This window comes from Drosophila subobscura, chromosome E (genome assembly GCF_008121235.1).
Source record: "Drosophila subobscura isolate 14011-0131.10 chromosome E, UCBerk_Dsub_1.0, whole genome shotgun sequence".
In the NCBI taxonomy this organism is placed as follows: Eukaryota; Metazoa; Arthropoda; class Insecta; order Diptera; family Drosophilidae; genus Drosophila; species Drosophila subobscura.
Genome location: NC_048531.1, coordinates 18,795,222 through 18,821,430, shown reverse-complemented (window position 1 = coordinate 18,821,430; position 26,209 = coordinate 18,795,222). Strand labels below are relative to the sequence as shown.

The window sequence follows — 26,209 nt, the reverse complement described above, 5'->3', positions numbered from 1 at the left end:
CTCTCTTCATTGCTAATCTCCCAAAGCAGACGGAATAACTGTTCGTGCGCTCTCCCTGCTAGTGCCGTTTGTGGCTTCTGTTCTCTCTCCCCTCTGCTGGTACCGTTTGTTTCTTCTGTTCTTTCTCCCCCTTGCCAGTTCTGTTTTTGCCGCCGCCGCTCCATGGTTCGTCTTTGGCTCTCTATGACCCTCCTATCGGTGGTGCTGGCTGGCGCCGGCCACGCCCACGCCTACGAGGCGCCAGAGGCCCGTGTGCGTGTGTTCTATCCCAAGGGATTCGAGGTCTCCATACCGGATGCTGAGGGCATCTCGCTGTTCGCCTTCCATGGCAAGGTGAACGAGGAGTTTGATGGCCTGGAGGCGGGACGCTGGGCACGCGACATACCCAAAGCCAAGCGTGGACGTTGGACTTTTCGGGATCGTGAGACGGTGCTGAATCTGGGTGATACCCTGTACTTCTGGACCTATGTGGTGTACAATGGACTGGGCTATCGGCAGGATGATGGCGCCTTTGTGGTGTCTGTTTATGACAATCAAAGGAATTAGCGGGTGAATCTGTGGAATTGCCCAAAACACAAAAAGCTTATCAAAGGTGGAAGAGCTCCACCAGCCAGCAGCAATTACACTGTGCAACAAATGGCAAAGTTTTGAATGTACTTTGCACGAGAAATAATTAGGTTGTAGGCCCAGAGTCCGTAGATCACTTGCCTATCTATAAAATTTACGAAAAATCACCCGAAAATCTTTTTTTAAACCGTGAGTTTGTGCGGGACTCTTCGCACATTTATAATTTTTACTCAGCAACTGCAGCTCGACTACCAACAAAAAAAATATTCTTTTGCAAGAAAATGTTACCAACTTTCACATAAGTTTTGATTCGAGCTGATATAATCAATATTCTTGAAGATCTGATGACTCAAAGTCGCATTTTTCTACCAATTAAAACATTAAAAATGTCTTCAACTTTGACAAATATTTTTATAAATATTATTTTTCTGCCTTTTACGCTGCCTGTCCAGTACTGCCTGTAATGTAATCAAGTCAATGGATATTTAAATCAAAGGCTGCACAAAAATTCTTTAATGTAAATTCATATTTCATTGAGTGGGAGCCACAGCGGGAGCCAGAGCGGGAGCCAGAGTCCATCCTGTCCACCTTGTGGAGCTCCTCTCATTATGGGTGTGACGTTATTTAATTATTTTTCGTCAATAAAAAATGCATTTTTGCACTGTAAATTTATGGACTTTTAAACGCTGTAATTAATCATAAATAAAACGCCAGGCATTAATGGACAAAAAGGAGCGAGCGATGGCTGGCTGGATGGAGTCTCTGGAAATTATACAAAATGAAACTCAAACCAAAGCCCTGGCCATGGGTCTGTAATGTCCTTTATGAGCTGGACAACTGCACGAGTGTGTGTGTGTGTGTGTGTGTGTGTGCAACACCAGACGCATTCGCAGAGGGAGGGGAGCCGAGGGGTGGTGCAAAAAGTTGCAAAGGATTCGCCAGGCAAATTGATGAAGTTTTAGTTGCGGCAACTTCGCTCTACGTGATGTGTGCGTACCAGACACAGACGCAATGCCACATTGACCACGCCCATTTGACTGGATTGCGCCCATACCCTGTAACTGGGAGAATGGTGGGGCATATTGTGGGGTTAATTGTAGCAGCTGGAAGGCATAATTTGAACACTCTTTGAGAGAGAATTAGCAGGCAGTCGATCCCCGAAGAATGGCAGAGTTGCAGAAGCCAGATTTGGGATCTTTCTGAATTATAAGGCTTAAGGGAACTTAATTTCTCCACAGTTTCCACTGCATATCATCGCTATCATTGGATGTTTATAATCATTAATTAAATAAATATTTAAACCGCTCTCGGCAGCACAGTAATTGCTGCAAAGCAAAAAGGTTTCAGATATTTGACCATAAAATAAACAATTTATAAACTTTGAGTGCAGATTCAATAATCGTTGGATAAATGTAAACAGAATGTGCGCGTTCACCAGTACCAATAGATCACCGATCCATGATCCACAGTAAAAACTATAAGTTTATATTCTACGCCTGTTTCCCATTTGATTTACCATTTGATTTCCCATAATTATCTCTCAAAATTTGTTGAGTTTCTCACTCCACTCATACAGCGAATATGTGGCCAAGCAAGAAGGTATTCCTATTGTCCCAATATCGACTGTATATATCTGAGTTTCTGTGTCCCTTTGTGCCGTGCCGTGCTCTGCTGCTGTTCGTTAACTTTTTCTCGCCTCTCGCACGCCACTTTATGGCTGCTGTATGCCTTTTGGTATGCAACAACAAAGCAAATGCAATTACAACCTACATGGCACAGCGTTCGGCAACTTTTTGCACTGACTGTGTGTGTGCCGAGAGTGTTGGCCGCAGCACAGTGGAAGACCAAATTGGTCTGGCAAATGCTTTTTGAACTGCGGCTGCGACTGCGGCTGCGACTGCGGCGGTGCCTTTATAATTTTTAGCAGCATTTTTCGCGTGTCGTGCGTAGCCCGTAGTGTTGCCCACAGTTAAACGCTTCATTGGCGCAGCAAGCCCCCTTCCCTGCCAACGCTCCTCCTCCTGCCTTTGGCTACAAAAATAGCCAACAATTGGCATGGAGTTTGCTGGCATTTTTGCAGACTTTTCTCTGCCCTAAGAATGCAATTTCTTGCAGCTAAATTCTAAGCTGTTTGGATACGCTATTATCTTCCGGATAAGTTGATAAATAATTCCATTTGGTTTGACATGCAAAACCGGGGGCTTGGCAGTCCCTTGAGTAAGTGGCCAATAGAGCTGAGATCTGCTGCTGCCCCAAACGGATGGGCCATGTATCGCCGGAGCCGAATGTCTGTAAGAATACGTTCCATCCTGTTGGAGGTGCGGTGTCCTGGAAGTAGGTCCTGTTACACACGTTCAAGCGCTTAATGCCCGACACGTTTCGAGCTTTGGGGCGTGCCGGGGACCCGAGGACTGTGACTACGACTCCTTGTGAATGCTACAAGGAGTCCCTGTGACTCCTTCCTGTACATATTTTTGTGCTCGTCGTGTCATAAATATTCTTTTGCCGCTGCTTTATTTCTGTGCCACGACAACGAGAAGAGAACGACAACGACGAGGACGATGTCGATGACGACTACGAGAAAGCAGTTTATCAATAATGCAAAATATTCAAACGGGAACGGCAATGGAGTGAGGTGGGTGGGCGGGGAGGGGTTTGTCGTGGCATAAGCTGCTTGGGCCACAGCTAAAGCTGTCATGGCCTTCGCTTCGATGGCGTCGATGCCGATGCCGATGCAGAGTGTGCCCCCAGTGCTTCCTCCCCCCCAAGTGTCAGGCAGCAAGGACTTAGTCGGAACTGGAGCAGGACCTGCTGCAGCAGCAGCAGGAGCTCTCGATGGAGCAGCAGCCGTTGCACTTTGTGTGCATGTTTGTCGATTTGACTACGATTGCGGAAACGTATACAGTTCGTTGATCATTATCCGGTTCGTGATGCTCCCTCTCGTTTGCCTCCAACCCAAGCACGTGACTGGCACAGTCCCTCCATCGAGAGAGAGAGAGAGAGCGGCAGTGGGTATTGGCATGTGCCCTGCTCCTTGGTTTATGTTTTGCATTAGCGGCACTTTGGGACACAACGGACAGAGCGGACACAGCGGACACAACGGACACAACGGACAGGGCTGGTGCATTAATTTCACTTGCTACTTATGCCGCATTAAATGTCCAGCCATTTGTGAATCGATGGGCCGCTAATGGTGCAGCGTGTGGCAACTTAATAACCCATTAGGAGGTGCCATCTTCTGGCTGTAAAGTCGACCAAGTTGCGGCTGATTTTAGGCAGCTTTCAAAGCGGCTCCCTGTGCCCCTTTTGGCGCTGTTGAAATCAATATTTGGCGAGTCAAAAACGCGACGACAGACGACAGCAGAGCGCGGCAAAACGGCAGGGGGAAGCACAGAGGCTGCTGCTGCCGTTCAAAATCAAATTAGAGCAAATTCTAGGCACTCGAAGGAAGTGCGCTGCAAGCGCAGGAAACAGGAAGAAGTGGCAGTACCCGACAGTCGACAGTTGGCAGTTGGCAGTCGGCAGTCAGCACTCAGGGCAACAGGAAGACAGCCCCCAGGTAGGACTAGGACTTCCCCTGCCACTCCCCTTCCTTGCCGCTTTACAGCGGTAAAGTTCAAATCAAATAAGAAAATCTGATTGAATTGAAACTGAGGTAAGCTGCATGCCCCCAGCCCTTCGACTGCCCTCCCCCTTTGTTCCTTTTGATTTATTGATTTTGCAGGCAAGAAAATTTAATAAGAGACAATTTTTATGAGCCCCCCCGCGCTGGCGTTCTTTGTTTTGTTGTCTAAAGGGAGAGCCCCGAGGAGGGCCCAAAAGGGAACCCAAGGAGCAGCCAGGTTTGCCCCAGGGTTACATCCTTAAGGGAGACTTTTGAGTATTCTTTGTTGCAGTATCTATGTAGAGTAGATCGAGGCAGATATTTGTTTGCTTTCCTGTAATTTTGCCACCTAAAAGTGGGTCCTAGAAGATGCGCTTTGAGACGCTTTTCTCAGCCAAAGATATATCCACCTCTGAGCCGTATCCTTCCAGTTCTTCCGTACTATTTGGAACACCTATTGACACAGTCCCTACCATCACTATATGTCTGCTTTCTGTCACTGCATTTTGGGCTTACGGTTTCGGCTTATGCCGCGCTGCCGGCTGCCGCTTTTTGGGGCGCATCAAACATTTTATTTACAACACATTTACGCATTTCTCCGTCCTTTATCCCTATCCGAATGGTGTCTTTTCTTCTTCTGCTTTTCTCTCTCTCTCCTTCTGTGTTTTTTTATGTATTTTCGCCATTTTTGTCGTTTGTTGTTTGCGTTTGGCGTTGAGTAGCGGAAATAGTAAAAGTTTTCTAATGAGAAAAGTTTCGCACACAGACAAAAAGAGGAAGCCGAACGGCGACAGTAAGAGACAGGGACAGAGGGAGTAGGAGAGGCTGTAAGAGAGGTAGTAGTAAGAGAGAGGGTGTAAGAGAGAGGAGCCCCGAGTAAGACATCATCTGAGAGAAGCAGACCAGAGGGTACGCCAGGAAAGGGGCTTCACGCTGTCCGTGTTGCCGAATGACGAATTTCAGTTACCCCCACCTCTCGCTCTGCCTCTCTTTCGCACTGTGCTAAGTCCCTCCCCCCCCCACCACGCACTCTAACTGTCTTCACTGCGTGCGAGAATGTTTCACATCAAAAACTAAACACGTCAAAGTAAGCAACGGAAATGAGAAAAAAGTGCGCTTATTTATTTGTGCACACTGCCAGCGGGTCAAACGATTTCGTAGTGAAGTTTGGCACAGCATAAGGCAGGGAGGTGAGAGAATGCCAGGCAGCAGGGCATGACACCATGGAAAGTGCAAGATTTTGTGCTTAAATTTTGAGCAGATTGTTCCTAGAGCTACGTGCAGTTAGGGTATTATATTGGTTCACTAAACAATATTATATGACACAGCACAAATAGTAATCGAAGATCGCTGTAATATCCAATCCACCTTTGCAGGGCATCTTATGCGTCGACCATTGCGCGCTTTTTGCGTTCCCCCTTTTTATTTACACTTTCCCTTTGTCTCGCGCTGTCGCGTTCGCTGGCTCCTCCACCTCCTCTGGCACCACTGTCGTTCCTCTCTCTCCGCTGTCTTTCTTTCTCCTCTCTGTCTCTCCACTGTCGCCTGCATTGCCTTGTTTGACTTGGACGTGGCCAAGGATGTTGTCGCTGTTTGTCGCTGTGTTTCTCTTGCCTCGAAGACAACATCAAAGCGCGTTATAATTTCAAAATTATGCAAAAAGCTGCAGAGCAGAGCAAACGTGGAGCGGAAATGATGAGAAATAGCAGCACCTTGCAGAGCGCTAGAGTTGCTATCATTTGTCCAGCGGAAGCTGCCAAAGGGGTAGAGGGGAACACGGAGATTGCAGCCATAAAATAACGGAATTTGCTGTGGCCAACAGCGACTTAAGCTGGCCAAAGGAATACAGGTAATTATTTGATGGAGAATTAAGCTTGAAGGTTGAACGATTACTGATCAGTGCGGTGGATCCATTATGCACATGCCACCTTCATGTTCCCGGTTTTATCTGCAAAGTTCCATCTGCTAATAACTATGATTTAGCAGCCAATTGACATGTTTTGGCGACTAACAAGATGTCCAGATAAAGCCCAATTACAGATGCCACAACATGGGGCAGGCCGTGCCTATAAAAGCCAACGTATGCCCAGCCGACTTGTAGTACATCTTTAAGCATCCTCTGGCATTCTACTTCTATCGAAAACAGCTCGCAAATGAAGCTATTTTGTGCCGTTTTGGTTATTTATGTTGTGGCTTTGATGCTCTTTGGCGCCGAGGGACATGGCAGTGGCTCCAGCAGCGCCGCAGAGGTGAGTCCTTGCTCATTTCTGGCAAATGTTTTCTGCTAAATGTCCCTCCCCCTGCCCCGCAGCAAGCCAAACTCCGTGGCACACTCTTTCAGCGGGTAAGTGTGGCATTTGGGCATTTGGCATTTGGTTGGGACGCCTGCATCCTGTTCTAAGCCGCCGGCAGAGATGAGGGCCATGCAGCAGCACGATCCACAGCGGGCGCAGCAGTGGCGACGCGTGGCCAACTTAGCTCTGTTAATGCAACGTTTTGTTACCTGCCTCCTTCTAGGCAGGGCGCCATGTCCGCGAGCTGAGCCAGGAGTCCGCGAAGGTGGCCAATGAGGAGCAGCCGCCACCGCCCAAGGAGTTTAGGGTAAGTGGGGGAGCCTTTGGCAGGGAATATCCTTAATTTGTATCTTTTCTGGGTACAGTCCCGTCGCGCTGTGGCCAATGAGCAGCCGCCACCACCACCCAAGCAGTTCAGGGTAAGTCCTTGATCCTTTCTACACTCGATTATCCTTTATTTTGTATCAACTCTACCCAGTCCCGTCGCGCTGTGGCCAATGAGGAGCCACCACCACCACCCAAGCAGTTCAGGGTAAGTTTCAGACGCATCTCGAGCCGAGGCTTTACTTGAATTCTCTGCCCTCCCCCCCAACTGCAGCAACGCCGCCAGGCTCCACCCGGCTTGCCGCCACCACCCGAGGGCATGCCGGCACCACCGCAAATGTAAACAGCTTCAGGATCCATGCAGGATCCATCACGTGTATAGCGTATGGTTGGGCGTTTTAGCAGTGTCAATGGGAACCACATCGAGAGAGGCAAAAGGGAAAAACCAAAGCGAACAATAAAACTGTTTTCAAGCATTCCAAAAATCAACGCAACATTTGAGCCTCTTAAACCTGTTTCTGGGAAGGGCTGAAGGATAATCCGCGGCAGCTGTTGGGTGATTAGCAGCAGGTAGTGGCACAGCTCCTACCTGTTCCTCGCTATATAAGCCTCAGTTTTCCATCTCCAGCCAAATAGTTCCAAGATCCTCGCACCAAGATGAAGTTCGTTGCCTTTCTCCTGCTCGGCAGCCTCACGCTGGCCTTGGTGTTGGCATTTCCTGCTGAGCTCGGCGCACATTCTGCTCTGCCAGCTGCTGACGCTGCTGCTGAATCAGCTGCCCCATCCGCCGGGGCAACAGCGGAGAACCCGGAGGATCCTGCGCTCCTCCGTGAGCCACGCCATCTGCTGAAGTACTTCCTCTCCAAGCCCGTGGTGGTGCAGCCCATTGTGGTGCAGCAGCCCTATGCCACCTACGGCAATGGCTATGGCCGTGGCTACGGCTATGGCAATTCCTACGGCAACTCCTACTACGGCAAGCGACGCTACTGAAATTTGAGTTCGAAATTTAAGAATCAAAATTTAAGAGACTGAAAATAAAGTTACATCTAAGTCGAATGGCCGTTTGTTTTTGTTGTTTGTTCTTTATGCAAAGTCAAAAACAAATCCCTCAAGTTGAGAGCACAAGGAGTGTGGGGAATGTCCTGCCTCTAACGCCTAATTAGGCATGCGGGACACGTACAGTCAGCCCGCCCCGAAAAACTTCACGAAGGTCGCGCCTCGCTGACGACAACGCTGTGGGACTTTTAAGCACAAAATTGACAGGAAATAGCTGGAAATGGAAACTTAAAGCAGCGACACAGTAATTACTGGCAAATGGAATCCATTGGCCACGCCGCAAGGCAAAGCCCCAGAGCGTGGAAACTTCCATTCCAACTGCAGACAGACGCCAAAACGGAGCATGAAAATCTGTTTATTTCTACTCTTGCTGGCACTCGCCGCTGCCGTGGATTATTCCATAGAGCACGAGAGCAATCGACACTCCTTCAGCCACACGGATGAGGATCCCGATGAGGATAATTCCTTCGAGGACCATGCGGCACTCTACATGCGCGGCAACGCCAATCGCTGTGGCATGTACAAGGACTACAAAGTGTGCGCCATCAAACACGGCATGGAAATAACCAAGGCCAAGGGAGAAACCTACAAGTTCTACTTTCGCAAAGGAGAGCAGCAGCAGCAAGTGAAGTTCTACAAGGAAATGGTTACGCTGGAGCACCATCGTCACACGGTGCTGATCACTTTGCCCTCGGAGAGCAACGCGGAGGATGAGTTTGTCATTGCCCGAACGACGCATCCGAAGCGCCTCTACGCTGGCACCCGCTTCGGCTTCAACGTTAGAGATCAAATCACGCTGCTGGAACCGCCACACAATAGCCCATAAGGGGAGCCTTTATTAAACGATCAGTCGGGGCAACATCAGTCCAGGAATGTACCCATTATATCCCAAGGGGGCAGCTCTTTGGCCTCCTTGCGCGTGGCCGCGCCCAGCACATCGGGCGGCACAAAGCTCGAGTGGACGACAATCTCGAAGGCATATTCCCGCAGCGCCTCCGTCTTGATGCGAAAGGCAGTCATGGGCTTCAGCAGCCGCGACTTGATGTCCTCCCCCTGCAGATTTGCCAGCACTGTGGAGAGGTTGGAGCTCAAAGCGGAGCTCGAAGGCGCCATGGTGCGGAATTCCAGCGGCTTCTGCTCCGCATCCAGGCTCACCTGCGTGAGCAGCAGCACGCGATTGCGCTTCGTTTCCTTGTAGAGCATGCGCTCCGCTTTGGTCAGTCCCTGGCCCACCTCCAGGCCGAAGAGCAGCGGAAACTCCGACAGTTTTTCGCTCTCCGTTTGAGTCTTGAGATCGTGCACGAGCCACACGGCGCGCCCCCCCGCCAGCGAGGCCACAACAATGGGCAGTAGGACGTCCATCGGTTGATTGTTGTAACGCTGCAGTCGTCCTCCGACCATGTTCGAGCTGAGCTCCACCTCGTAGTTGTGCGCGTAGCCGGCGCTGAGTCGAGGATCGTGGCCCAGGCACAGCATCTCGTCCAGCTTGGGCTCCCCCTTGAGCAGCTCCTCGTAAAAGCTGGCACCGGTGAGGTGCTCCAGGCACTGGTAGCTCCGCTTGGAGTCGTAGTACGTCCACTTGAACTCCTGCGGCGGCTCACCCAGCACAATGTTGAGCACCTTATACAGCTGCGGCATCATCTCCGCAATGAGGCCAGGCAGCGCGCTGCCATCGCCATCGAAGATGAAGCGATTGTGCAGCACGCTGACAAATTCACGCAGCTAAGGGGCAAAGTTTGGGTTAACTTTTGGGGTCTACTTTCTAGGAACTTCTTCTCACCTTACTCGACAGCATAACATTCAGGTGATGCACTTTGCCCGTCGTCTGGTAGCACTGCTTGGGCATGACGCCGTACTTCTGCACGAGATTCACAAACATCTGCCAGTTGCCGCCATCCGGGGCCACGTGGTGCATCAGGTAGCGAAATGTGCGCCCATCCACGGGCTCGCAGCGCATCAAAAGCAGCGCCGCTTCATGCAGCAAGTAGTTGCAGCGCTCCAGCTTGTGCCAGTACATCAGATAGCCAGCGGAGAACTCAAAGTCCGCGGGCAGCGACTTGAAGCTTTTGGCAAACTCCAAACGCAGCAGATCCAGTCCCGTGCTGATCCAGGCGGGGCCACCGCTCGTCGCCTTGCCCTCCCCAGGCACCGCATGCTTGTTGGGCGCCGGCGCTGGCAACTCCGTCGAAGCGTGCTTCAGGCACATCTTGTACGGATCGTGGGTGGTGCACACATTCTGAGCGAGCACATTGCACGGCTCATCGTAGAACGCCCTGCGCCACTCGGCCAGTTGCTCACTGGTCAAAGCAAAGCTCATTGGAAGCTGCGTTGACAATCAATTCAAAAGTTTGTGCGCACAAAAATAAACCAGAAATTGAAGGCAAAGTGTGACCAGATGTTCGGAGTGATGCGCATGGGTGCAGTGTTGTATAACGATTGCAGGTGGTGGGGTTTTTTAATTAAAATAATTGAACGTATAATCACTTTTATTGAATGAAAAAAAAAGCATGAAAAATTCTAAGATTTATTCAATGGAAAATGCTGCTGTAATGGCGCTAGCGCTTATATCGATGGTTTACGCAGCACCAGGGAGCAGTCTGCACATCTCTAAGCTGTAGTTTATTAACGGAAACTTTCATTCATGGAATAACTTGGCAATCAATCAATCTAGTTCCGAGTAAGCAACTCCCCCACACACAAGACAATTATTCTGCCACTAGCACACAGCTTACACTCAAGCTCTCTCTGTGCCAATTTGCATGATCAGCTGATAGATGGATCGTTCGCACCAGTAAATAGTCTCCGCAGTGGGGAAAAACCCAACTGTATTTTCTGAGTAAATGTATTTAGCATTTTTATGACGCCCCCGCGGAGCACAGCGAAGCGAATGTTGTTCGTTTGTTGTTTTATTTGCAAGTCCACAGAGTCCACTCTGCTAGAGATGGCCTTTGTGCAGCATCGTGTCGCGATTCTCCACCGCATAGCGATCGCCCACAAAGTAGCTGTTGCCACTCTTGGCCACCACCGTGCCGTCGGGCAGATGCACAAAAATGTTGCCCCGCGAGAACTGCACTGTGGCTGGGTGGCCATTAATGCTGATCGATTTGCTCTTCTCCACATTGGCCGCCTGCGGACGGAAGGTGTAGGGTTTGTCCCCCTCCAGCAGGCGGATGATGCCGTGTTCCACGAGGATTGTGTGTCCATTGTAGCTGATTTTGTTGCTATCCCCCGTGCCGTGGATCAAAGTGTGGCCATTGTCCATGATCGTAGTGGCGGAGGAGGCAAACCTCAGATTGTCGTCGTAGATCCCATCCTCAGCGAAGCCCAGCAATTGAGGTGCAGCTGAAAGACAGAAAGATATTACCTGAAGGATCAACTTCATGGAAGGGTGAATCTCTTACCGCTAGCCAGGCAGGCGATGCTCACAGATAGCCCAAAAACAATCCAAGTTCGAGGTAGAACCATTTTGCAGCGACTATTTTTAAGGCAAGTCGAGTTGCAGCTATTTATAGCTCCATTTGGGTAGAGCAAAGCGTGGCAAATGGCTTGAGCTTTCGATGGCAGTCTGAGAGTGTCTGAAAGTAAGTGTCTTTCTACATTGTTGCAACACTTAAGGCACTTTGGAAATAAATTATAACTTAATTAGTGACGAATTTGCATGATTTTTGTTGACATTTTTGCAACTTAAAAGGGTGCTGGGTGCTCTAGAAGTTCTACAGTAAAGGGATAAAGTCTGAATGGAGAACTCTTTGTCACAGAACCTCTCTGATTTTAATACCCTGAACCAGATTGGAATAAAGTTTCATCTCCGATCCTGTCGATCAGTCTTCTCCGCTGCCAACCAGTCACTCATTTTTGATGATATTTCAACGAAATTTTGCACAACATTTCCATCAAGCAATAGACATATCTTTAGCCGGAATCAAACCTATTAAATTCCCAGCTTGCTCATTAAAAATTGTTGCAACAACACACGCTTATCGGGCACAAAGAATGTCCCATATAACGATTAGCAATCAGCAATTTGTGTAACAAAGTTATAGATTTATTTGTGGTCCAACTTCATTACGGGTTTTTTTTATTGCAGCGCTATTTCAATGCCAGAATTGCTCCTCTAGAAGCGTATATTGCCCAGAGTCCTCTGCAGTTCCTCGTTCAGATTCTGCATCATTCTCTTGACATCCTCCTGCACTTGCTGCTGGATTTGCTGGGCCTGCTGAAGCGCCTCCGCTTGCAGCTTGTCGCGATTCTCAAAGGACTGGCGATCGCCAATGAAGGAGCTGTCGCCGACCTTGGCAATGACCGTTTGATCGGCCAGCTCCACAATGACATCCCCGTTGGAGTACTGCACCGTTGCGGGTTTGCCGTTGATGTCGATCGTCTCGCGCTTCTCCACACCCGCTGGCTGTGCCTCGAAGCGGTACTGTTTGCCGCCCTCCGTGAGCGTGATGACGCCATTGACCACAGTCACCGAGTGGCCATTGTGGGTGCTGTAATTGATGTTGCCCGTCGCGTACTGATGGGTTCTGCCATTGCTCGTGATGATGCTGGACTGACCGCCATTGATGATGACGTTGTTGCCGCTGGTTCCATCATCCAAGGAGACATCCTCGTCGGAGTCGGAGGAGTCCGCCACTATCTGACGGCCGTCGGATCCAATCAGAATGGTCTTGCCATTGGGTCCCTTTATGATTTGTCCCGCACCGTTGGAGAGGTAAGTGCTGCCCCCGCTGCGGATAAGCTTTTGCTCCTCGGCATCCCCTCCTTGGGGCATGGCTGGTGGGCAGAGAGAGCGATCATTAGTGGGTGTGGGAGGTTGGGGGAATTACTCATGTGACTTACCGCTAGCCAAGCAGGCGACGCCGCCAATTAGCCCCAATATCAAACAAGTTCTACCCAAGCCCATTTTGCAGTGACTATTTCAATGGCAAGTCGAGTGCCAGCTATTTATACATCAACAAACGCCGGCGTCGCCTCTGTTTACTCGCTTCGCGCAACTACACTGCACTGGGCTATAGGGTATACTCTATAATATACATTCCTATATGGTTGGGTGGAGCAGATAGCACAGGGGTTGGGGCTGGGGTCACCGGGAATTGCCAGAGTACGCGGGCGATTATTTATTTGTTTTTGCCATCACGACTTGCGGTTGCCGGCGATCTGCGATGCACCCGCCGCTCGTTGTCGCCTCCAATGAGTCACTCCCAGAGAGTCACACAAAATTCTAGAATCTAGAGCATAATAAACATAATTTATACGCCTTCATATGCCTTGCCCCATTGGAGCTTCGAGTATGTTTGGGTTCTTTGTTGCCTGCGAAAATTCCCAAACCAAAAGGTTGCAGGTCTGCCCAGAGCTTATCGCTGAATCTTTATGGATCTCTTATCAATGGATTGACGTGGAAGTTTGCACTTTGGTAGCTCTGTGAAGGCCAAGCTCTTTCTTTTCTATTGTATTTCCCTTTGAGCATACATGGAATTTGTTTCTTAATTGCGTTTAGTTCTTGGAAAATGTATAATTAATATTTGAAATGAATAATTCATTATTTTTCCCGTTTAAAATGAGACTTAATTGGTTTGCTCGTTCAGTAGCGCCACTGGCGCAGACTCTGGCCATAATTGGACTTGCCATTGCCATTCGAGTGGAGTATTATATTGCGGGGATCCTCCTCAGGGCCGCCGTTCCAGGAGGGTCCACCGCTGGAGCCGCGATGATTCGAGGAGGGTCCACCCCAGGGCATGCCATGCACTGCCAAAGAAAGTGTTATAGAAAGAGCCAAGATCGTAAAGGTTCATTGAACTTACCGCTGCTGAGCAAAGCAAAGCTGAAGAGCGACAGCAGCAGCAACAAAATGTGCAGGCGATGGTGGCACATGGTCAGTGGTCAGTCAGTCAGAGGCGAAGAGTTCAAAATGATTGAGCTTCAAAAAAATAAAAGCGTGGATTATATACAGCTACAAGAAACGTAATTCTCTTCTCTCTATCTCCCGCTCTCTTTCTCTCCCTCTCTCTTGCTCCGACTGGTATCTCTTCGATTTGTCTGTCATTTCTCGCTTCGCTCTGTCTGAATGGATACGCGCAAGCTGAGTTTACGTAGAAGGTGACGCAGTGAAATCTCTTGCGGTGGCCACTCTCCATAAGTGGAGCGTGGTGAATAAGTTATTGTTCACCTTCCAACTAATTTCACCTTGGGATACGCTACGTGCGGGTGGTGTGCGGTGTGTCTCTGTTTTCTATCGTTGTCGGCTTATGCATAATGCAATTTGCTCTGCTCCCCTCCCCCCTTGTACTACCATACTCTACCCCCCCTGTACTCTATTTGTATTCGCCATTCAACGCACAATAGTCGGGCAATTAAGAAGTTTCGCCATGTGGCCTGGCTGGCTGACTGACTCTGGCTACGTTTCTAATTATTTTCAATTGAATTGCTTTGCTATACGCAAAAGTTTTTCTATTGCTTTTTGCCCATTAAACATATCGTTCTAGCTCGATAGCGGAGGCACCTCCAACGACGACGATGAGTGGGTGGCAGATTGAGATTGAGAAAATGTTCAGCTCTCTCTCTCTCTCTGTTTCTCTCTGTCTCTCGCTGTGTGGCAAGTTTCACAATAAAAATTAAACAGGTATTGCGCTGTTTGTTAATGACAGACGTGCATTGTTTTTGTTGGCTCTTGTCTCTCCACTCACAGTTTTTAGAGTGTGGCGGGGTAACGGATGTGCGGCTGTGTGTGTGTGTGTGTGCTGGGCAGCAGTTTATTCAACTCCCGTTTTTGCTAGATAACACTAGTGGAATAAAGCAATTGTGAAAATACGAGAGAGCGAGAGCGAGAGCGAGAGCTAAAACTAAAGTGGATATAAAATGCAATGGCTGAAAGTTGGTCCGCTGAGACAGGGTTGGGGAGAGGTGTGTGTGATGCGGTGCGTGGGGGGGTAATGTATGTAAATGATTGCATTGCATTAACTCTTTACATGATTACCTTCTCGTTTGCAATTGTTTGTAGTCTCGTTGCCAGTTCATTACTCTTTTATAGGGTAACTTTTCGGGTTACTATTATTAAATAATTTGTTAATTGCATATTTGTGCTCTCATTTTATGGTGTGGCATTAACTAATTACTATTATGAGATTTATTCCACTCTCTCTGCTCATATGTACTCAACTCTCTTTCTGCTTCTTGGGTTTCTTTCTCTTTATTTTCACCTTAAGCAGGGCATTTTCTTGATGCCTCACCTCACCGCTTTTTATCCCCCAATCTGGCCCATGTATCCATATCAAAGCATGTGCTTGCTCCGTAATGCAATGAAATATGCACATGGGAGTCCAAATAAACGACTTTGACGCTGAAATTCTGTTTGCAGTCGTAGAGCAGACTAGAGCATAACCTGGTCTGGACATTGCCGGGTTTATGGGTAATATCCTTGGCCGTGTCTGTGGCCGCAGCGTCGTTTTATTGTTGCCTTTGCTGTGCGAATCGAATCGAATCAATTTGATTTTCCAATCAATTAAACTTTATATAAATTGCGTCTACGGATGCAACGCTAAATATAACAGCAACAACAACAAGAATTGCAGCAGACAAAGCGCAAAGCACTGTTAGAATTTACTAGCATGAGAGGAATGTGCTCTCTGTCGCGTACGCGCGCTCTTTCACTCACGCTGCCTCACTACTACACACAGCTCTCGCTCTGCCTCTCTTTGTGCGTCGTCTGCCATGCTCTGTTTTTGCAATGTCTCTATCAACGGCTGAGTGCACAAGCACAAAAAAAATGGCAAAAGAGAGGGAGAGAGGAGCCGAAAAACGAAAGCAAAAGAATGACCTTATTGAATACTCTCACAAAGCGATCGCTTATGTGGAAGGTCTTATTACTTTAAGCAATACCCTTGGGTGATAAGTTTCTGCCGTAAAAACAAAGATTAAGAATGCAGTTTCAATGGAAACAAACAGAGAAAACAGTCGGACTCCTCCCTCACTGCACTGCAAACCTCTGCGCTCGGTCGTCATACTCTTAGTAAGTGTATAGCCAGGTCTGTTAAATGGATGATCAGCGGAGGCAGCGCTGAATAGGAATGATGGAGTAGGTAGCTGAATGGCTTTGTGCGGGAGGTGGGGTGCGCTTCTGTTGGCTGGTTACAGCGGGGGCACTGCATAGTGCACGACTTTGACTGCACTTTCGCATTTGGAAAATGTTTTGTGTGATTTTGGAATGCAGACGACGATGCCGGTTGCCGGTACTGCCACTGCAGATGACTTGCGACGTGAGCCATTGTTGCCTGTCGCTGGTGGAGAACATGGAAAGTGCATTTGATCAATTGAGAGAATGGCAAGAAACTCGAATCTAAGAGCGCCTGCCATCGACTCTCTCTCGGACCGAGCGCCACAAAGGAGGCCAGAGCAACGGCAAATCAAAGCAAAGGCAAAGGCAAAGGCAGGTGGCCTTAATAAAGACAATTAGCCTAATAAGCAAACAACAACTTGAGGCAGCAGCAGCGCCAGTGCGCCATTAATTCAATTATCCAGGCGAGCTGCACAGTGTACACTCGCCACTCCACTCCACTGCGCTTCACCCCCTCCACCACTCCACCACTTACGCTCTGCACTGCACAGACATTATCCTGCTAGAGGATTCATTAATGCTAATTGAGTACTCAGCACCCGAAACCCCACCCACTCAATGGTGCTACACAGCAAGGAAAAGCGTGGACATTGCTACCAAGAGGAGTGTGTATCAATAAAATAAGAAAACTCTCAGGAAAACCCCTTGCAACATATGCAAGAAATGTTTATGAAATATCATAAATTGTTCTCAGTGTAAATATGGAGCATTTAACATAGGAACATGAGGCGCAAACATTTTGGATTGCATTAAATGCATTTTGAGCTATACACAAATTTATGTACTTATCACTTCCTGCGGATAATTGGATAGAAACACGGTTAATATCTTCAATCAATCTTGCGAAATTGGCGGAAATTAAAGCTACTTTAATTGCCTTATGCATAAAATGAGCATAATCTGTGGGTTATCAAAAGATATGGTGGTCCTGCGGTACTCTCTCGATTGAGCTTTGGTGGTTTTCTATCAAGAACGACCACAATCCTAAACAGAAATCCGCATTCTTTCCTTTTGCAGAACTTCTTTATGCGCAAACTCTATCAAACCTTTAGATGAAGTGATTTTCGATTAACTTCAGAGTTCGAAGCGTAAGGCCACACCCTCGACCCCTCAACCCACCCTGCCGCAACACCAACACAAACATCGACAACAGCCTGACAAAGTTCTACAATTATTCTCAATTTCTCGCAATTTCTTGCCATTTTTTACACCGCTCAGACATTCTGCACTTGGACTAATTTCAAAGAGCCATATATCAGCGGCAGCCAAGAGCGCACAAGAGGGCGTGAGGCAGCAGCAGCGGGGGTGTGGCAGGGTGTGTGGCCAGACACCTGTAGACGGGTACCCCTTTTGCCACGGGTGGCGTGTGACAAATGTGCGTCAAGTTGCTGGCAACTTATTTTCCGCCCCTCACACTTTGAAGCTGCAGAGAGAAGTTGGGGCAAAAATATTTAACTTTCTGGCAGCGGAATCTTTTATAATTAATTTGCAACTCGCTGGGTAGATATTCGTTCCCTTTCAAAAACGCGTTCGGGCTTCATATTTTAGACATTAGAGAGTGAGAGAGGCTGCTGCTGCTGGCCCGTCCATGGGGTGCTTCGGATAGTTGCCCTCATCCGGAACGTGTCCCGGACACGTATTTATATTCATGGCAAAAGTTACACTCACTTTTTGGTTATTTTGATGGCAATTTATGGGCGGGAGGCTTTGCTTGGCTTTCCCCTCAAAAGTTCACTTTGTCAAGCTTAAAGCTCAAGCACAGCGGAGCCCGATCGAAAAAGCTTCGCCGGAGCTTCTTGTTCAAGTATTTCTGATAAGGGGTTCAGTTCATCTCATCGATGACTTGTTTTGATTTATTTTGTTTTGGCTTTTTCTGTCTCATCAGTCGCGTATTTTTAGAGCTCAAGATGGGATCGATTTTCGCTGTTGTGCTGCTGCTGCTGCTGGCTGTGGCCTCGACTCTGGCCAACCCCACATATTATAGAGATGGCTACCAATCCGCAAACAGTTTGATCAGTGGCACCAAAACAGGCGGTCCATTTCATACAAACAATCTCGATGCTGGTCTCATTTCGGGTGGCGCGAGTGGCGGACCCTTCCAAAACCCACAGGAGAGTGGTGGGCTGATAAGTGGCAGCCACTCGGGCGGACCTTTTATTGGCAAGAGCCAAAACTCGGGACTCATCAGTGGAACACATGGAGCAGCAGGCGGTCCGTTTGGCCATACGGAGAGCCCCTTTGGCGGTTCAGCGGGTGGCGGTGGCTTGTACAACGGCCTGAATACAGGAGGACCATATAGAGATCATTATTATCTTAATTAAACGACAAAATGTATGAGAAAAACATAAATTACTTTGACTATTAAGAGCAAAGATTGTAATCTTATTCTTACTACTTTTTTGTAGTTTTTAACTTTAATCTGTAAAAGATTAAAAGCAAATTGCTCAAAACTGATCTGTAATAAAATTAAATGTCAAATAAATGTACTTCCATTTAATCCATCATATTTCCCAAACACTTTGTGGCAACTTCCTCAATATATCCCCATGGATTGCCGTGCAACTCCTTTTATTATATCAATTAAGTTCCAGTGCACCTCGTAAAAGTGTGCCGGTTTATTGGCTCCATTTATTTCTGGCATTAATGGCGTATAAACTTTATTTACTAATTCTCTTTTCCGTAGTTTTTCCCTGCCCCCCACCATGGCTTAGAAATGTACAAATGGCCATCAAAAATTGGATTCCAAAGTGTTATTGGGTTTGGCATGCCCGTAAAAGTGGAAAATTTAAATATTTCTTTATGGCAACAAGCAGCAAAAGTTTAAGCTGCACATAAAAATATATTTATATGGTGTGTGGGGTGGGGCATGTGGATGTGCATTTTTTTTGCAACAGTTTTCTCAGTGCCTCATAAAGTTGTCGTCGCAAGTCAGTTTTGCGCCTGCCACGTGAAAAATGGTGGCCAATGTGTGTGAGCATGTATGCGTGTGGGTGTGGGTGTGGCATGGGGCAAGTGCCACAACAGAGAACTGCCACAAACTTGCCGTTAGCTAGAATTCTGCTGCGAAACGAAATGAGAAAATTAGAGAGACAGCGGCAGCGGCAGCCTCGCAAATGCTGCTGACAGCGTCAGTTGCGTTCGCTCTCTCCATTCCACAGATTTAACAGATGCAATACATACATATGTATGTACATATATGATGCATATGTATACTCATGCATACATACATATGTACATACATATGTACTTATGTACTCCCTGAAAAAGTGCAACTTTGGAGCCACTTTTTTGTTTGCCATAAATAAGTCTTAAATTCCAGTAAATTAGTACTTACTAACAAATGGCAAGCTCTCTCAGGTGAAATTTAAAAGCATAAAATTATGTAATATTCCTCCAGAGTTTTTGTTTTATCTCGACTTTCGGACGCTGAAAGCGGTCAGCGGCATAGGTCAAGCGCAAAGCGATGGCAGAGATGTAACAAAAAACAGGCCGCAACAGGAGCACCACCATAAATAGCTAAATAATGTTTATTTTGTTTAATTTTGTACATGTCTCATAAATCATAATGGCAGTTGTAATTCCCGTTCTCTGTGTTTTGCAAAGCAACAACAACCACAATCAAACGCATACCCGCTCTTAAATCATCTTGGCAATAATGCGCTCTTAACTTTTCGGCCCCACTTCAGGTCATTGCAATGTCACAAGCTGTAGAGCTGCAAAGAAATCTGCTCTTAAAACACCGCTCAGCTTAGTTACGTTTCGCTTTTCTCCTTCAAAGGACCATGCCCACACGGAAGTGAGAAGAAAGAGACAGGGAGAAAATCGCTTAAAAGGTTTGCTTGGAAATGCTTCTTCATGAATGGATCTTAATTATTCTCTTCCTTTTATTCCCACACAATGGCAGGCACCCAGAGTCCAAACCAACAACAACAACAAACTGCCATTGCAAATGCAAAGACGCTCTTAGACCTCTCAGCAATGGCGCTCTCTTTACTTTTCGCCCACGCTTCAGTGTACTGCCACAGGTGTGAAGGGTGGATCCACTGTCCATCCGTCTCCCTCAGCCCTCATTGAACATAAGCCACAGCAAAATCATACATACATATACGCAGCCATTGCAGTGGTCAAAGCGCTCTCAGAACCTCTCACAAATGACATCTGGTGCGAAGAGAGCGCTTAGTGAAATTAAAGTTACTGGCGCAGACGCATGTTTTTCGGGTCGCGGAGGTAAAATTGCGTAAAACTATAGGAAAATGTTCGGAAAATTATATAAAAAGCCGTGTGAGAAGTGTAGCAAGTGTTTCGAGAGAATATATGGCGAAAAAATGTGGAAAAATGTTGTTAAATCTCGAAAAAGTGGCGCACAAGGCTGGAAAATACATGACCATGCGCGGGGAGTGTCAAAGCAAACCACAGCAATTAAAAATAATGTTTATAATTAGTTTTTTATGTGAAAATATTACCGACAATTGGAAATGGCGTCGCAGTTTTATCGCCTCCTCCCGCGCTCATACACAGTTATTGGGATTAGAGTAGAAAGAGGACGAAGTAAAATAACGGTGCCATGGCGTGATGTTCTTTTCAGCTAGTCTTTTTTGTGCCTTCTTTCTGCAAGAGTGCATGCAAAACGAGATGGCAATTGGTGCCACGCTCCTCTTAGATGGTCTCATCAAACTGCCATTGCAAATGCAAAGACGCTCTTAGACCTCTCAGCAATGGCGCGCTCTTAACTTTTCGCCCACGCTTCAGTGTACTGCCACAGGTGTGAAGGGTGGATCCACTGTCCATCCGTCTCCCTCAGCCCTCATTGAACATAAGCCACAGCAAAATCATACATACATATACGCAGCCATTGCAGTGGTCAAAGCGCTCTCAGAACCTCTCACAAATGACATCTGGTGCGAAGAGAGCGCTTAGTGAAATTAAAGTTACTGGCGCAGACGCATGTTTTTCGGGTCGCGGAGGTAAAATTGCGTAAAACTATAGGAAAATGTTCGGAAAATTATATAAAAAGCCGTGTGAGAAGTGTAGCAAGTGTTTCAAAAGAATATATGGCGAAAAAATGTTGAAAAATGTTGTTAAATCTCGAAAAAGTGGCGTACAAGGCTGGAAAATACAAGACCATGCGCGGGGAGTGTCAAAGAAAACCACAGCAATTAAAAATAAAGTTTATAATTAGTTTTTTATGTGAAAATATTACCGACAATTGGAAATGGCGTCGCAGTTTTATCGCCCCCTCCCGCGCTCATATACAGTTATTGGGATAAGAGTAGAAAGAAGACGAAGTAACATAACGGTGCCGTGGCGTGATGTTCTTTTCAGCTAGTTTTTTTTTGGGGTTGCTTTTTGCGTTTGCCTTCTTTCTGCGAGAGCGCATGCAAAAAGAGATGGCAATGGGGTGCCGCTCCTCTTAGATGGTCTCAACAAGGCGCTCTTAATTTTTCGACCCCGCTTCTGGTCATTGCACTACTACATGCAGAAGGTAGCCAAAAATGTTCAACTGAAGTGTCTTATCTGTGCTGATGATCTCATCCACACTTTTTTTTGTCATCTTCCTCTGCCCTTCTAGAACATTCGCAAAACCTACAACACACACAGAAACACAAAGCCGCTCTCAAATGCTCTCACCGATTGCAGTTCGTTCACCTCCATATTACTTTGAGTGGGAAGAGAGCGCTAAGTCAAATTTAAACTACCAGCGCAGACGCATGCCTTTTTTCGCTGGGTAAAAAGGCCAAAAAAGTATTGCAAAATGTTCGGAAAAGTATAAAAAAACCCGTGTGATAGTGCAACAAGTGTTTTAATAGAAAAGTTGTGAAAAATCTCGGAAATGAAAAGCCACAATTGAGTGGAAATTAAAGTAAAATAACGGCGCATTGGCTGTAACTCACCTTGAGTTTCGTGCTTTTTTTTTCTGTGAATCTCACTCAGTGTTAGTGTCGATGGTCATTATGACGGCAAGGGGTGCCAGGCGGTTACGGCAAAAGTGAAAAGTGAGTGAAGTGCTAAAGTGAGTGACAAAAAATCTCACTCAGTGTAAAGTGAATGTGTTAGTGTCGATGGTCAATATGACGGCAAGGGGTGCCAGGCGGTTACGGCAAAAGTGAGTGCAGTGTAAGAGTGAGTGAGAAGTAAAAACAGATGAAAGCCCCGCAAGAGTAAAGACAGAGCGGAAAAAAATCTCACTCAGTGTAAAGTGCAAGTGTTAGTGTCGATGGTCATTATGACGGCAAGGGGTGCCAGGCGGTTACGGCAAAAGTGAGTGCAGTGTAAGAGTGAGTGAGAAGTGAAAACAGACGAAAGCCCCGCAAGAGTAAAGACAGAGCGAAAAAAAATCTCACTCAGTGAAAAGTGCAAGTGTTAGTGTCGATGGTCATTATGATGGCAAGGAGAGCCAGGCGGTTACGGCAAAAGTGAGTGCAGTGTAAGAGTGAGTGAGAAGTGAAAACAGACGAAAGCCCCGCAAGAGTAAAGACAGAGCGGAAAAAAATCTCACTCAGTGAAAAGTGCAAGTGCTAGTGTCGATGGTCATTATGACGGCAAGGGGTGCCAGGCGGTTACGGCAAAAGTGAAAAGTGAGTGCAGTGAAAGAGTGAGTGAGAAGCAAAAACAGACGAAAGCCCCGCAAGAGTAAAGACAGAGCGGAAAAAAATCTCACTCAGTGTAAAGTGAATGTGTTAGTGTCGATGGTCATTATGATGGCAAGGGGTGCCAGGCGGTTACGGCAAAAGTGAGTGCAGTGTAAGAGTGAGTGGGAAGTAAAAACTGATGAAAGCCCCGCAAGAGTAAAGACAGAGCGGAAAAAAAATCTCACTCAGTGTAAAGTGAATGTGTTAGTGTCGATGGTCATTATGACGGCAAGGAGAGCCAGGCGGTTACGGCAAAAGTGAGTGCAGTGTAAGAGTGAGTGGGAAGTAAAAACTGATGAAAGCCCCGCAAGAGTAAAGACAGAGCAGAAAAAAAATCTCACTCAGTGTAAAGTGAATGTGTTAGTGTCGATGGTCATTATGACGGCAAGGAGAGCCAGGCGGATACGGCAAAAGTGAAAAGTGAGTGAAGTGCTAGAGTGAGTTACAAGTAAAAAACAGTTGAACAGTAAAGAAAGATCGGAAATTAGTAATCTCACTCAGCGCTATGTGAAAGCGCGTGCAGGATGGTCATTATGACGGCAAGGAGTGCCAGGCGGATACGGCAAAAGTGAGTGAAAGTTCATATGAAAACTATAAACAATAAAATGTCCCGCAAAAACTGTTGAAAGAGCGGAAAACAGCACAATGCTGTCCAAAAGAACTGAAAAGCAAGAGAGATTTGTGTTAAATGGAAGGTGAGTCTGCACAAAACTTTGCATAATATTTGAACATCTTACTCCGCATATTCCGAGTCATTTGAGCTTACATTCTATTTTATTTATTATTTTTTTATATTTTCTTATCATACATTGAAAAATGCGTGGTTGCACAGGGCTCTAAATCTATCCAATTTCAAGTCGATTACACCCCGAACCCAAGCTGCCAATCTTCCCCCTCAATCCACAGGAAAAACTTCCCAACAAGCAGTGATGTTGTTCCAAAACTTTTACTCGTATCTGGTCTTTGTGTTGTGGTCTCCAGGGAAAGTTAGATGGGCCAAGAGTAACCCTTTGTGCAGCTTATAGGAGGAAGTACCGCTGCGATACGATACGCATCTTTGCGAATAGTTTCTTTCACGCTGTTTGTGTTTTGGTGGCACTTTTTTCCTTTCGGGTCACACAGGTCTAGCGGGTTGAGTGAAGGGTGCAGTGCAGTGCAGAGGGGAGTTGCGATTTCGAAATGATTTATACGATCCGGATACTTGCGTTCCATATCTGTGACAAAGTGCTTCGTTGATTTATGGCCATTTTGGGATGAAAACGGGTTGAAAATAAAACAATGCAACGGGTTAAAGGAGCGCCAGTGACATCCACCATCCATATACAGACATAGGGGATGGATATTGATATATTCTCGTGCTTAGTGCAAATCAATTCTCTCAGAGAGGTGTCTCATCACCAGCAGCAGCTGAAGGCGCTTCATCTATCACTGAAATCAAATCCCAAAAGTAAAATAAAATCTATTTACGCTTTAATTTTTACATAATTTATGCCACATAAATATTGATCGTTGGCTGGCCGTTGACTACGATCGGCTGATGGCCTCCGGCTTTGCCCCGCGCATCGATGCGCTGCGTGTTCCCTCCTCCTGCTCCGACCACATGCCGCTGGTTGTAGTTGTGATAGTCGACGCCATGGTAGCGCGCCGTCGTCCAGTAGTAGAGCACATCACCGGGCTGCAGTTTGTGGTTGCGATTGCGGTAAGTCCAGCGTCCGTTGCGGGCGCTGAGAATGTCGGCGGCCCAGGTCTGATCCGTCAGATCGTCCATTTCCTCGTTGACCTTGCCGTGGAAGGCGAAGAGGGAGATGCCCGGCTCGTCCGGTATGGATACCTCGAAGCCATTGGGCGAATTGACCTTGACGGTGGCCTTGGGCACATTGTACGCCCCACTGCCCCCCAGCCATAGGGCAACGATGATGAGTAGAAGCTGCATCTCCATTCCCATCGACATGATGCTGATAACTGGATTCCGGCGAGCACTGAGATGCGGCTTTTGTACGTAGACAGCCAGCTCGAGCTTATCTCGTTCTCGTTTCGGGTTTTCCATCGAGTAAAAGCTGTGTATTACCCGTCGGTGGTGCATTCCCCCCTCCCCTCGTCGTACCAAAACACACACAAAGAGAGAGCAGAGAGATACACACACTTACGAGAAGATACTTTCGTGTGTGCCCCAAAGTATGCGATACAAATATTTGCACTGCAATATTTCTTCGTCTCCCCCTGGTAACTCCACTCGACTGCGGTTGGCCTGTGCTAGTGGAGAGGTCCTTTGTGCGATAATATGGAGTCTCTCTCCACAAGAATCTATGCGGCTGTGCTCCATTCCGTTCTGCTGGCAGTCCCGGGCCAACGACCACAGCATTTTCAGCTACAAATATGCACTCGGCATCCCTGTGGCATGCGTCGCATGAGGCAGACAGAGGCTCGAGGAGGAACGAGACACTTAAATAACTGTTAAATGATCTTCACTTCAAGAAGTTGTAAGCAGAAAATACCCGAAATCCAGATCTATCCAGCCCCGAATCTTTTTTAACCAATTTCTGCTCGTTAATTCTCCACTGACCGCACAGGGAATCAGGTCGCCACCCCCTTCCCACTGTCCACTAACCAGCTGCTAGTTAATTCGTAATTGCTCTGCCATTTGTCAGGCCAAAACCTCTCCGTGGGGCCCCGACAATTGTCCCCCAAAACAACATTAAAAGCTGGCAAAAGCACAATATCAACTTTTTCCCAGAGCGAGAGGGGAAGAGGAGTCTGGGCACAAGCAAAGTCAAACCACAGCAAACCGAAACTAAATAGCTGGACATTTATACGAGCCATCCATCTATTCGGGATTCCACGCTCAATCTATTCATTCAGTCATTTGGTCATTCATTCACTCATCCATCCATCCATCCATCTATCCAGCTCTATGCGGGTTCATCTATTCAACGGCCAACGCCAAACCCCCCAACCGCCAGCTCGCCCATTCCATTGCCGAATTGTTTTGGAGGCACTGTTTTCTCTGCCTCTGATTTATAAGCTGCATGCCGCTGACCACTTGATTGCGTACTATCTCCCTCTCGCTTCCACTCGCTCTCTCTCTCTCTATCTCTATCGCTCATGTGTGTGTTTGTGTGTGTGTATCTGTGTGTAATTTATTTACGTTAACACGCGCGCACTTTCCCAAGAGCACCTAAAACTACAACCATCCGACAGAGCAAGGCTCAAAAGAAGAGCTTTTCCCCATTTTCCCCATTTTCATTTATTTTAAATGGCATAGAAAATTGCAAACTGACATTTCTGTACCAAGTGTACCCAAGTGTCCCACCCGTCCAGAGCATCCTCTATCTGGGGGGTCTATGTGTGGCATGTGCACACAGCCGGAAATTCATTCGGGATATGTCGCACGAGTACGAGGGCAGAACGTGGTGCGGTTTGGGTGGGGTGTACGGGTGCAAGGGTGCACGGGTGTACGGGTGTGCGAGTACGGTCTACTGATTACCATGAAATTACATTGTTTCGCACTTAAAAACGTGTTGGTCAGTGTACACTTTTCGAGCCTGAACTTTGGCTGGGCTTTCCCTTTTCGGTTAATTAAGTGGCTGTACGAGTTTTTGACCGTAATACCCTCTACAGTAAG

The 26,209-nt window shown here is 47.2% G+C and overlaps 9 protein-coding genes across 15 annotated transcripts; 4 read left to right on the top strand and 5 right to left on the bottom strand.

Annotated features, from left to right (window-relative positions):
* The first annotated feature begins 152 nt into the window (after positions 1–152).
* LOC117892311 (gram-negative bacteria-binding protein 3) lies at positions 153–14,421 on the top strand. Of its 2 annotated transcripts, none has more exons than XM_034798462.1 (2): positions 153–549; positions 14,400–14,421. In XM_034798462.1, the coding sequence occupies exon 1, from the start codon at positions 163–165 to the stop codon at positions 544–546; it is 384 nt and encodes a 127-aa protein (XP_034654353.1). In that variant the 5' UTR covers positions 153–162; the 3' UTR covers positions 547–549; positions 14,400–14,421. The 2 variants fall into 2 exon arrangements, with proteins under 2 accessions (XP_034654353.1, XP_034654354.1); XM_034798463.1 differs by having other exon boundaries at positions 153–557; positions 14,400–14,417.
* Positions 6,258–7,278, top strand: LOC117892310 (WAS/WASL-interacting protein family member 1). 5 transcript variants are annotated; one of them, XM_034798457.1, is made up of 6 exons: positions 6,260–6,420; positions 6,483–6,515; positions 6,689–6,772; positions 6,831–6,884; positions 6,944–6,997; positions 7,064–7,278. In XM_034798457.1, the coding sequence occupies exons 1-6, from the start codon at positions 6,325–6,327 to the stop codon at positions 7,130–7,132; spliced, it is 390 nt and encodes a 129-aa protein (XP_034654348.1). In that variant the 5' UTR covers positions 6,260–6,324; the 3' UTR covers positions 7,133–7,278. The 5 variants fall into 5 exon arrangements, with proteins under 5 accessions (XP_034654349.1, XP_034654348.1, XP_034654351.1 ...); XM_034798458.1 differs by lacking the exon at positions 6,483–6,515 and having other exon boundaries at positions 6,258–6,420; XM_034798460.1 differs by lacking the exon at positions 6,831–6,884.
* LOC117892313 lies at positions 7,406–7,845 on the top strand. Its single transcript, XM_034798464.1, has one exon. It carries the CDS (start codon positions 7,447–7,449, stop codon positions 7,777–7,779), a length of 333 nt encoding a protein of 110 aa, XP_034654355.1. The 5' UTR covers positions 7,406–7,446; the 3' UTR covers positions 7,780–7,845.
* Positions 8,692–10,162, bottom strand: LOC117889883 (bleomycin hydrolase). The gene is made up of 2 exons (XM_034794393.1): positions 9,626–10,162; positions 8,692–9,567 (listed from the first exon to the last, which is right to left on the bottom strand). Exons 1-2 carry the CDS (start codon positions 10,160–10,162, stop codon positions 8,707–8,709), a joined length of 1,398 nt encoding a protein of 465 aa, XP_034650284.1. The 3' UTR covers positions 8,692–8,706.
* LOC117892308 lies at positions 10,670–11,388 on the bottom strand. Its single transcript, XM_034798455.1, has 2 exons — positions 11,247–11,388; positions 10,670–11,187 (listed from the first exon to the last, which is right to left on the bottom strand). The coding sequence occupies exons 1-2, from the start codon at positions 11,308–11,310 to the stop codon at positions 10,781–10,783; spliced, it is 471 nt and encodes a 156-aa protein (XP_034654346.1). The 5' UTR covers positions 11,311–11,388; the 3' UTR covers positions 10,670–10,780.
* LOC117892306 lies at positions 11,922–12,845 on the bottom strand. Its single transcript, XM_034798452.1, has 2 exons — positions 12,688–12,845; positions 11,922–12,621 (listed from the first exon to the last, which is right to left on the bottom strand). Exons 1-2 carry the CDS (start codon positions 12,749–12,751, stop codon positions 11,960–11,962), a joined length of 726 nt encoding a protein of 241 aa, XP_034654343.1. The 5' UTR covers positions 12,752–12,845; the 3' UTR covers positions 11,922–11,959.
* LOC117892315 lies at positions 13,292–13,781 on the bottom strand. 2 transcript variants are annotated; one of them, XM_034798466.1, is made up of 2 exons: positions 13,650–13,781; positions 13,292–13,593 (listed from the first exon to the last, which is right to left on the bottom strand). In XM_034798466.1, exons 1-2 carry the CDS (start codon positions 13,717–13,719, stop codon positions 13,430–13,432), a joined length of 234 nt encoding a protein of 77 aa, XP_034654357.1. In that variant the 5' UTR covers positions 13,720–13,781; the 3' UTR covers positions 13,292–13,429. The 2 variants fall into 2 exon arrangements, with proteins under 2 accessions (XP_034654357.1, XP_034654359.1); XM_034798468.1 differs by having other exon boundaries at positions 13,293–13,593; positions 13,653–13,780.
* A 3,418-nt stretch (positions 14,422–17,839) lies between the features above and the next one.
* LOC117890350 (keratin, type I cytoskeletal 10-like) lies at positions 17,840–18,280 on the top strand. The gene has a single exon (XM_034795143.1). The coding sequence runs from the start codon at positions 17,866–17,868 to the stop codon at positions 18,277–18,279; it is 414 nt and encodes a 137-aa protein (XP_034651034.1). The 5' UTR covers positions 17,840–17,865; the 3' UTR covers position 18,280.
* Positions 18,281–24,049: 5,769 nt separating this feature from the next.
* Positions 24,050–24,563, bottom strand: LOC117890192 (gram-negative bacteria-binding protein 3). Its single transcript, XM_034794898.1, has one exon. It carries the CDS (start codon positions 24,536–24,538, stop codon positions 24,074–24,076), a length of 465 nt encoding a protein of 154 aa, XP_034650789.1. The 5' UTR covers positions 24,539–24,563; the 3' UTR covers positions 24,050–24,073.
* Positions 24,564–26,209: the final 1,646 nt, after the last annotated feature.

Excerpts from the sequence above, each read along its gene's own strand:
- LOC117892311 (XM_034798462.1), top strand. The coding sequence starts at position 163 with ATGGTTCGTCTTTGGCTCTCTATGACCCTCCTATCGGTGGTGCTGGCT.
- LOC117892310 (XM_034798457.1), top strand. The coding sequence starts at position 6,325 with ATGAAGCTATTTTGTGCCGTTTTGGTTATTTATGTTGTGGCTTTGATG. Across the intron at positions 6,421-6,482 it reads GCTCCAGCAGCGCCGCAGAG|CAAGCCAAACTCCGTGGCAC; the intron begins GTGAGTCCTTGC and ends CCTGCCCCGCAG. Across the intron at positions 6,516-6,688 it reads GTGGCACACTCTTTCAGCGG|GCAGGGCGCCATGTCCGCGA; the intron begins GTAAGTGTGGCA and ends GCCTCCTTCTAG.
- LOC117892313 (XM_034798464.1), top strand. The coding sequence starts at position 7,447 with ATGAAGTTCGTTGCCTTTCTCCTGCTCGGCAGCCTCACGCTGGCCTTG.
- LOC117889883 (XM_034794393.1), bottom strand. The coding sequence starts at position 10,162 with ATGAGCTTTGCTTTGACCAGTGAGCAACTGGCCGAGTGGCGCAGGGCG. Across the intron at positions 9,568-9,625 it reads ATGTTATGCTGTCGAGTAAG|CTGCGTGAATTTGTCAGCGT; the intron begins GTGAGAAGAAGT and ends TTTGCCCCTTAG.
- LOC117892308 (XM_034798455.1), bottom strand. The coding sequence starts at position 11,310 with ATGGTTCTACCTCGAACTTGGATTGTTTTTGGGCTATCTGTGAGCATC. Across the intron at positions 11,188-11,246 it reads CATCGCCTGCCTGGCTAGCG|CTGCACCTCAATTGCTGGGC; the intron begins GTAAGAGATTCA and ends TCTGTCTTTCAG.
- LOC117892306 (XM_034798452.1), bottom strand. The coding sequence starts at position 12,751 with ATGGGCTTGGGTAGAACTTGTTTGATATTGGGGCTAATTGGCGGCGTC. Across the intron at positions 12,622-12,687 it reads CGTCGCCTGCTTGGCTAGCG|CCATGCCCCAAGGAGGGGAT; the intron begins GTAAGTCACATG and ends TCTGCCCACCAG.
- LOC117892315 (XM_034798466.1), bottom strand. The coding sequence starts at position 13,719 with ATGTGCCACCATCGCCTGCACATTTTGTTGCTGCTGCTGTCGCTCTTC. Across the intron at positions 13,594-13,649 it reads CTTTGCTTTGCTCAGCAGCG|TGCATGGCATGCCCTGGGGT; the intron begins GTAAGTTCAATG and ends TTTCTTTGGCAG.
- LOC117890350 (XM_034795143.1), top strand. The coding sequence starts at position 17,866 with ATGGGATCGATTTTCGCTGTTGTGCTGCTGCTGCTGCTGGCTGTGGCC.
- LOC117890192 (XM_034794898.1), bottom strand. The coding sequence starts at position 24,538 with ATGTCGATGGGAATGGAGATGCAGCTTCTACTCATCATCGTTGCCCTA.